The 10,176-nt window shown below is 43.1% G+C and overlaps 2 protein-coding genes across 2 annotated transcripts; one reads left to right on the top strand and one right to left on the bottom strand.

Moving 5' to 3' along the window:
- LOC124656426 (non-specific lipid transfer protein GPI-anchored 23-like) lies at nt 1-1,093 on the top strand. Its single transcript, XM_047195174.1, has 3 exons — nt 1-664; nt 802-867; nt 1,080-1,093. The coding sequence occupies exons 1-3, from the start codon at nt 1-3 to the stop codon at nt 1,091-1,093; spliced, it is 744 nt and encodes a 247-aa protein (XP_047051130.1).
- A 529-nt stretch (nt 1,094-1,622) lies between these two features.
- LOC124654255 (phosphoglucan phosphatase LSF2, chloroplastic-like) lies at nt 1,623-5,176 on the bottom strand. Its single transcript, XM_047193273.1, has 5 exons — nt 4,909-5,176; nt 3,037-3,242; nt 2,339-2,509; nt 1,983-2,213; nt 1,623-1,916 (listed from the first exon to the last, which is right to left on the bottom strand). Exons 1-4 carry the CDS (start codon nt 5,174-5,176, stop codon nt 2,010-2,012), a joined length of 849 nt encoding a protein of 282 aa, XP_047049229.1. The 3' UTR covers nt 1,623-1,916; nt 1,983-2,009.
- Nucleotides 5,177-10,176: the final 5,000 nt, after the last annotated feature.

The following is a 10,176-nucleotide window of genomic DNA, read 5'->3' as shown; positions in this document are numbered from 1 at the left end:
ATGGCGTCGTGGAAGCGCGCGCTGGTCGTGATGGTGGTGGCCGCGATGGTGATGGCAGCGCGGTCATCGGAGGCGGCGAGGATCACTAGCGACGGGGCCGACGCCGACGAGCTCCGGTTCCCGGGGTTCCCTGGCGTCAGGCAGCGCAACCCCGGCGGCTTCCCAGGAATGCCCGGAGGCGGAGGCGGAGCAGGAGCAGGAGCCGGAGGCAGGCCGACGTCGCCCCCGGCGCCTCGCTTCAAGCCTTTCTCGCCACCGCCATTGCAGTCATCGCCCGCTACGCCGCCGCCGTGCAGCAGCGGCGGGGCGACTACGCAGCCACCGCTGCCCGGGTTCCCTGGCCTGCAGCAGCCAGGCAACGGCGGCGTGTCGTCGTCGCCGTCGGACTGCGTGACGCCGCTGGCCGGGCTGATGACGTGCGCGTCGTTCCTGACTGGGAGCGAGCCGGACACGCCGACGCCGCAGAGCGAGTGCTGCAACGGGCTGGGCATGTTCCTCAACAGCACGGCGGCGGTGGACGACCGGTCGCTGCGGTGCCTGTGCCCGGTCATCCTCGGCGACGTCAACCGCATGCTCCCCAAGCCCATCGACCCCGTCCGCATGATGTACCTCCCCATCTCCTGCGGCGTCGTCCTCCCGCCTCAAGTCCTCTTCATCTGCTTCAGTACGTGACACCCATTGCTCTCTTCTACATGCACACATATCCATGATCCATGCAACTTGTCCATGACACACGATTTCATTCAACTTTTCATTTTATCTGAATTTGACTTTGATTTGATTTTCACATTGATTTTGTAGCTGGGCAGCCAACTCCGCCAGTGGTCTCGCGTATCCCTGACTCCTGGATGACACCATCTTCAACAGGCAATTAAAATTTTCTTTTCTCAACATTTCATTTTGTTTGATTTTGTTACACCCCCCGGCCTAAATTAGCCATTATACTGTCTGTGTCTAGTACATGTGCACTCCTAAGCTGAGTCAATTAATTTGGGTCGGAGTGAGTAGCCGAATTATAACCTGCACATTAGTTGTGATTAAGCTTGCTCTCTGATGTTTTCTTCTTGTGTTTCATGCAGCATCGACACCTTGATTGATGCCAACCGGATCGGAGATTCAGATATAGTTAACTATATCGAGTAAATTTATGCCTATTGGCAGATGATGCGCTGAGGTCATGAATTCAGATGCAGCTACGAAAAAATATAGGCTGTATCTGTGCTTCATAAACTAGTAACCAACTTACCCATACAGCTGACCTAGATTGGTCAGTGCATCACGCGCGATGTAAGAGATGTTCTTTTTCATTGAGAACTATATATTTATAAGAGAGCAGATTGTATTCAAGTCTTCCTAATCGTTCAAGCACAAGGGTGTGATCAAGCTGACTAGAGAGAGAAAACCAAATGGTACACAAAACAGGTTAACTGCAGCACAGGAAGTAATCGGCATAACTTAATAGTAAACTTTCATGCGAACACAGAAGAAACTGAACTGTACTGTGATTCTAACACGAGAAAATTTACGGCATCAACCAATATGAGTATACACATCACATTTGGCAACGATATGATATATACCCGGACGTCGTGTAATAACTTAAACATGTTGCTAACAATAGCTAAATACGAACTGATATTCCCATATCAGAAATGTTATAACGATAGGTATATGACAGGTTTATTAATACATAGATCGTCAAGCCCCTTATATGATCTCTGACAAAAAAGAAGTGGTAACCTGCAATCAAGTTCATCATGCATAGTACCTACTATCTCTTCACGCCTCTTTATTTCCTTATTCTAACAACCAACAAAGACGCACATAGGCTTTATTCTGATGATAGCTTGGGTCAAACCTCTTCGCTACAGCATCTAGTACCAATCCAGTCCAGCCTTACCTCGTCCCCTGTTCAGCTGCACAATAAAGAGAACATCAGAGGAAGGCTACTGGTTGATAATGGACAATCAAGAACACTTCACCTATCGTGATGTTTTTCCTTTTCCTTCTCATGCCTTGTAGAGAGCACGAACATGGTCCTGTATTGACTTCCTCTCCGAAACTGATACTCCCTCGAAAGCATGCTCTGGCAGGGTCTCAAAAGCCTCTTTATTTGGATCACTCTTTGCTAGGTCATAGGTAGCAGCACGGATAGCTTTCTTACTGGGTCCACAAGGTCTTATGGAGGTTAGCTTGTTATAAGCTGTGTTAAGCTGAAACAAATGAATAGTAATAGTAGTAAAGCTTGACCAAGGTTTAAATGTACTGTACCTATACAAAAACATGACTTCGTGATTTCTAGCTACCATATATATATGATTAGATTTAGTGAGCTTACATCCATATTCTCGAACCAGAACATGTAACAAATTGCAACCGCAGGTGCTCTTCCAAGTCCAGCAGTGCAATGGATATAAACTCGGCCTTTGCCTTGTGATATAGCCCATTCTAATGCTGAAACTGCTTTGGGCAATTGTTTCCTCAATGAATCTGGATCGAAGTCTACTGCCTGCAAGCAAGGAATTGTAATAATCATCTGTTTTCCTCTGCAAAAACATCCTTAGCTCGCAGTTTGCTTATAGTTTGCAGCTAGGTTTCTTCAAGATTACTTGTTGTCGACCTTTTCTATTTTTGGTTGACTTCAGAGATTGCACAATACAATTCAGACTCTACATACTACAGATCATTCTTGCTAAATGTTTAGCTTAATTAATCTGGTGTCATAATAAAAAGAAAATATGGATGTGCTATGATTAATCTTTAATTTGATCATTTTAATCGAACCATGAAGTTCCTTGTGAAAGCCAACAATGGACTGACAACAGTTAAAACACAATTTCACTCTTTTATCATCAATTTACTCCTCGCCACAGATTTACTACATGGATCAGAGAATGAGTCTACGGAAATGCCAAATATTAGGACGTAAAAACTGAAATGTGAATAGAATGAAGAGCGACAGTATTTTTTTAAGTTGGAAATTCAGAAGAAGGCAAAACACATGACACTTAGTCAGTGGGTAAGTAAGAAACTCACCGGTCTTCTCATATGCTGAATGCCAAGTTCTTTGCACCTAGTGACAACAGCTTGGAAATCAATTCCCCAATAGTCGATGTCCTTGTCCTGCTGTAGACAAAGAATGTAGGCTACGTTTTCCTCATCTTTTAAGTGATCAATATCTTCGGGCTTCTGAGGTTGCGAGCCAACAATCAAGCTATCGCTTATGACAGCATAATTCATACCTAAGGTGTTTAATAATTAACTCATCAATGTAAAAGAGTGATAGTTCTCTTTGGCTCCAAATAATCATTACACTTTGTCCAGCATTTTTTGAAATGATAATAAGATAAGCGAAAGCAACCAAATAGGCTCAGCAGAATGACGGGCCAATATCTACTTGTAAATAAAGTTGTCCCCTGTAGACTTTTCTACTTGACATATATTTGAGTTATTCTGAATTAGCGCATGAGGTTACAACACACATCCAAACAGAATATCACATTTTTCCTAACATGACCACAATGCCACTGTTTTTTTATTAGATCAAACAGATCCTAAATCCATATCTGAAAATGGAACATAAAAGAGAGCATGTCATAAATCCAAAGTTGAGAATGGAAGATAAAAGATTGCCTTGCCAAATATGTATACTTAAAGCCACAAAAGTAGAAAGGTCATGCTATTCTTAGGGCACCAGATATAAACCATATAAACAGAAAAATGCTAATGAAGGAAAAAAAAATGCTAATTACAAAGCCTTCAAGATGGTAATTTTTCATCCTGTCTTCCTTATCTGTTCTCTTGCCATGAATGGACCAATTGAGATAACTAATACACTCAAATCAGTAAACGAAGAAATCAATGGAAACCCAGTTATTGTCACCACTCACCACCCAACCCAGAAAACGACATGCCTAGGTCCTGTCTCCTTGCTATGTCTTGCATGACATTTATGTAAATGATTAGTCAATGATATGCTCAAAAGGGAAGTTTCTGTTACCCAACATAAACCTGTAATCACTGAAACGTACCGAGAATGCTCAAATTCATTTTTTTAAGACTTCCATGGCATGATGATGATGATGATTTAATACTAAGCCATCATTTCACCAAGAAATGATAAGGCGCATCCCAACAAATATTTTTAACCATATGCTGATCTACAGAACCAGAAAGAGCATTGATCCAGCAACTACTAATAAAGTTATAACTTGTGGGTCATAAAGCCTACCAAATGGGCTGGATCCAAATTTCCATTCTAACATCAGCTCACACAAATGTAAAAACAAAAATTCATTGGCCAAGAGAGTTAGATTATATACCAAAACTTAACATAACCAAGAACAGGTTTGGTTCATTTCATCTAGGAGGGTCCAACAAACACTGACAACGCAAACCAACCATACACAAATTGCTACACTCCAAAATACATTGGGCCACAAATGCTCCAATTAGTGCTCGAGATTCCTATGAGCAACACATTTCAACATTTTCTCACAGATGGGAGTCCTACAAACACGCACATTTCTCTAAATGTAGGTTTACTATAACCACCAATTCATTGGGCAAGAGGACAAAGATTTTGTACCATTATTTAACATAACCAAGAACAGGTTAGCTTCATTTAATCTAGGAGGGTCCAACAAACACTGACGAAGCAAACCAACCATGCACAAATTTCTAGTACACCCCAAAATACATTGGCCCACCAATGCTCCAATTAGTGCTCGAGAGTTCTATAAGCAACACATTTGAACATTTTCTCACAGATGGGAGTCCTACAAATACGCACATTTCTCTAACTGAACTTGTTTCCGTAAATCAAATAAACACGCACAATTCAATAGTTTCATATGGCCAACCAATTATATCAATCAAAATAATCATATGGCCGGCAAATGTTCGTACCAAGGTCGTGGTGGTACTCGTATGGGTTCCGCATCATACGCTTCATGGCGGTGTTGTAGTCCTCCATCCTCCCGCTCCCCCCGGTTCCAGCCGCGGCCGCGGAGGAGCGGCACAGGAGAGGCAACACGCTGTTCCGGCGAACCCCGCCGCGTCCGGGAGCGCACCCGACGGCAGCCATTGCCGGCCTCGCCCTGGTCCGGACGCCGGCGCGGCTGGCCGGGAGGCGCTGAGAGGCCGGGAGGCAGGAGGCGTTGGCCGTGGCCGCCATGGTCGCGCGATCTAGAGAGAGGCGCGGGGCGCGGTGGACGTTGGACGGTGGGCGGTGAGCGGTGGTCGGGAGTTTGCCGCGGCTATTGGAGTGGATCCCCCTTCCTGTCTGGTTGCGGATTTTAGAAGTACGACCGCCACCTTTATCTTTGATCCAACGCTTGTGATTTAATCAATACACATACTACTTTTGAATTTTTCTTCTAGTTTGAAAACATTTCTAGTGAACATTGGAGCCTGCTGTAAAATAAGCTGGTAGCACATTAATAGACTAGGTGATGCAAAAGACTAACTTTTAGACCACATTGACCTAAAAATGCTTCTCCAACATATAATGGTGATGTACATATTTTGGGGAGGTGATGCAAATAGATGATGTATCCCAAAATAGGACACCGCGTGCAGCCCTAACCGTCACGTTGAAGCCTTTTGCGTATCTTCTTCCCGCAGCTGCGCTCCTGCTGATTCGCGTCCTTCTTGTTGTCCGCCCACCTCAAAACAGTCGGATCCTCCGCCACCGAGGCCCACCCCTCCGTTTCCCCGCTAAATCGCTCCTCTCCGCGGAGGTCAACGTCGACGGCGTGCATGGTGGATTGCTACGTTTGTGTCGCCCGAAGCTCGCCGCATGAGTGTACGACTTCGGAGCGTGGATGTTCAGCCACCCAGGGGCAAAGATGAATTTCCCGAATTGGAGAGCCTCAAGGAGGCCAAGTTCCTCTCGCCGCCGGTGGGGTTGGTCACCATCGAGCAGGAGAAGGAGACTCGTCGCGTGTTCATGCATATTAGGTCGCAAGAGACCGATGAGGCGGCAACGGAGAAGCTTCGCCGTGAACAACTGAAGCTCGTGTAGTTCGAGCTATCGTACTTTGCGGTGAGAGAAACCGCGAAGGAAGAAGAATGTTGGGGATGCAGCGTTGGAAGCTGGGCCCTCCGCCATTTTCATCTCGGGCTCCTCCTCTGAGTTGGACTCGAATTTCCGGAACAACCTCAGCGACTCCGACGGCGACTGGAATGATCGCTAGATAGTGTCAGATCTATGTTTAGTTCTACGTATCTTAGTCTAGAAGTTTAGGGCAAGTGTTGAAGTATTTGTCGATGATTAGGGTTAAAGTGTGTGTCGAAATTTAGATGTTTATGTACCGTTGAAGTCAAATTTACATGTATCGAACCTATCTAATGAATTAGAAGCATTAAAATTAAGTTACAAGTGTTTGCATTTAAGTTTGAATTGTTCAATTCGAAGATTGAACTGTCAAAGAAGAAGTATTTGGTGCACGGTGTGCCCCATTTTGCATCGCCAAGTGTGGCACATGTGCCCTATTTTGCATCATCTGAAAAAACAACAATTGATTTGGTGATGTAAAAAAATCTTATGTGGTAATGTATAACTTTTACATCACCTAGTTTAGGTGCCCTATTATATATCATCTGCTAGATATGCTCTAAGTTTCAGTTTCCCACCCCACCAAGATGCATTACACAGTCTAAGTACATGGGAATCAAGTGGTTGGTTTCATGGCCGAAAGAATATTAACTAAACTACTCCCGCTGTTCCATGACAGATGTCTAGATAGTAGATACAACCAAATTTGGACAAAATGAAGACATGTTTCATGCTACAGAGAGAGTTTTTTCTACAAAAAAACAACAAGGGTTGTGTCTCTCCTTATGACCTTTTGTAAACTTGATAAACAATTGAAGTCGATCGAGAGTTCTCCTCACGTTAAGAATGCAGGAATTTCTCTTATGGGTGCTTTGACACATAGTTTATAGCAGAAAATGCATATAATCGCATGCCCTTAGAAATCCTTACGGCAATCCCATGTTAATGTTGAGCAACAGTCATTCAAAAACTGATCCCTCATATGCAATATAGCACTAGCCCGCAATTAAGACCAGAGAATATAAGAACAACGCAAAAATAACCAAAGAAAGGGAAGAAACGTTGGGGAAAATAAAAAATAATAACAATGTAGGTAAAAACAATACTGAAGGTAAAGTTTGGTCCAGCAATCCATGGTTCACCGGACAGATTGGAACTGACTATGATCCACAGTGATACAGCCATCATCTATACGTTTCTCTTGGGCATCCACCCTTGACATCATTTTTTAAAATTTCTTTTAGTTACTAACTTGTTTGCATTGCGTATTTGCATCCGCATGAATTGGATGTACTACAATTTCCAAACAAGATGTTGCGTTATATCATGTGATGCTTACGAACGAGTGCCCATGCTTTTGGAACACCTGAGCCGAGGCTTCCTTGTCTTGGAAAAAAATTAAGACATTGTGTAGGGTGATGTAATTTCAGACGTCTTTTATTTTTTGGAAAACTTAAAAGGCGAACCACGACGCGGGGGGGGGGAGGGATTTCGCAAAAAAAGATAGAAATTTTAAAAAACAAAATCCTTCGAGATACCCATGTGTTATGTCATCTAGTTTTAGAACATGAATTCGACTTTTTTGCAAAATTGTGTCATCTTTCCGTAAAATAATTTTTTTGGTTGCATACGACAAAAAAGTATCTAACGGCCATAGGCCGTTTAGCGATTTTTAGATTCCTCAAAATTAAAAATAAAACAAGAGTTTTTTAACTTTTAGACTTCGATGAAAATTTTAAAAAAAAACATCAGCGCACCTCGAAATTCAAAATGGCAGGCCACCACCTACCCTCTTATCCACCTCTTCTCCTCCTTATCCTCCACTCCATCAATCTCCTTCTTCTCCTCTACTCCATCATCTCCTCCTCCTACTCCTCATTTCTTTCCTCCAACATCTCTCCATCCTCTTCTCACCCTCCTCTCCGGTGAGTTAGTGACTCTCCTCCATCTCCCTCTTCTTCGACCTCCTCCTCCTCCTCCTCCTCCTCCTCCTCCTCCTTCTTCTCTCCGGCCTCCTCTCCTCCTCCTCCTTCCGACCTCCTCTCCTCATCCTCCTCCCCGGCCTCCTCACCTCCACCTCCTCTCCGGCCTCTTCTCATGCTCCTCTGGGCACCGAAGTGTTAGTAGTGGTGCACCATGTGGTGCGTCACTGGTATATGGATTACCAAAGTGCACCACTGGTACCTAAAATAGGTGCCCCACTGGTAAGCTTTTTCCTACCGTTGGTGTAGTTGTCAGAATCATGATTTTACTATGTGATTCTACAACTTTACGATCCAAATTCAGTGATTCAACGATTCTGCTAAGTAGAATCTTAGATTTTACGATTCTAAAAGTTAAGATCCTACGGTTTGCGATCCTGCCATAGAGGTTTCGATCTGATTTAAAATCACGATTCTGACAACATTGGTTAGTGATGCTGAAAGCCTGAAAGGTGGAGGGTGACACGGATGAAGAAGAAATGGTTTGTGGAAGAGGTGCTGTTGGCATTAACTCCATTTGTGCTTCTTATCCAGTAACTCTCCACGTTGGAGGATTACATGCGTTGAATACTAGGCCATTTGTTAATTTGCATGATTGCCAATACCAGGGAAACACGAGCTTATATTAACAAAAGTCAAAACATGGCTTGCAAATGGTTCACTACTTACTAGTCAGTGGCCACACCACACTCCATGCTTACCTAACTTGTGCATGCATGCCATGGATTACCACTAGATGGTGTCCTTCGATACCTTGAACTGGTACTCTGGTAGACATGTTGGCATGTTGCTAATGTATAGCCAACATGATAATGACGTTAGAGGAGAGGAAGCTTTATCCTAAAGTGTAGCCGCCGGCCTTGCGTGCATGCACGCACGCGTGCATCTGGTCTGTGGAAAATATTGGCATTCCTCGTGCTTGGAGAATGTGGGGACAAAAATCTGTACCAATTATTTCTCAATTTGTTTGCTTTTGAAGTGTATCAATTTGGTTGATGGAATTGGAAATCGAGCAAGCTTACATCTTCCTGGAACAAGCTAGCATCAACCTTCTAACAGAGGCATCCGAGTCGAATAGTTTCGTTTGCTTGTGTTTAGCATGCTTGTTTTGTTTGAGACATGATGAGCCTTTGAAAGCTCTTTTTTATGGGAAATTATAGTTTCGATTTTTCAGTGGACGACAAATTCCATCTTCAAAACAAGTTAAAATAATTGTCACCTAACAATTTTTGATGGTTCAAAACCGACTTCTCTGGAAAATGTCCGCACAATATTGGCGTCATTTTTCATTATCTCCGGTAAGCCGATTTTCCAAGGGGCTGAATGTTACCCATGTAGAGGTCATTGGAGCAATGGTTCCCACTCAATTTTTCGAATTTCAGTTATGTGTTCATACTTGGAGAAAAATGTTTCACTTTTTTCAATATAAACTAGGATTGCCCCTCTCAACTGGATTCTCTGATATTTCTGCTTAATTCTGCCTTGACTTGTACTCTCTCCATCCTAAAATATAAGGCACGATTTTTTCGGACGGTCTTTGATGCACAACGCCACTAATTAATATATACTAAAACACAATGATTGAAAATGTATAAACGGTATCATTGCATTCATCTTGCGATTATTTTTTATTATATGTAAATTTTCAAGCATATTATAATTATAAATCATAGTCAAAGTTATAGGTCGTTGACCAGCGAAATTTAAGTACATCTTATATTTTAAGACGGATATAGTATATGTAATTACTAGCGACACTGTAAATTTGCTCACATATTTTTCTGCCACTACGAAAGGGAATCATTTTAACGGTATCATTGCCTCCATAATAAACAAAATAAAGTCAATCCCTGTAAAACCCACAGACTGTTTCTTCATTGACAACGTTTCGATCGGTTTCAGAAATAATTCATACAAATCATTGTCATCGGCTGTTCAGATGGGGACAGTTCAATGTATGTGCAATTCGTACTGGAGGCAAACCAGCAACGAGACGGTCAGCTGTGCCTGCTCGTTCAAAATGGCACGCACGATCCCATTTTCTCAAGCTGTCAAAAACGCAAACGTGTGCGTGTGTTCGAATCCATGTCGCTCTGTGTACCTCGTCAAAACGAGTAGTTCCGACCGGGTCACCGT

The sequence above is a fragment of the Lolium rigidum genome, chromosome 5 (genome assembly GCF_022539505.1).
Source record: "Lolium rigidum isolate FL_2022 chromosome 5, APGP_CSIRO_Lrig_0.1, whole genome shotgun sequence".
Lineage (NCBI taxonomy): Eukaryota > Viridiplantae > Streptophyta > Magnoliopsida > Poales > Poaceae > Lolium > Lolium rigidum.
This window is presented reverse-complemented; position numbering and strand designations above follow the sequence as displayed.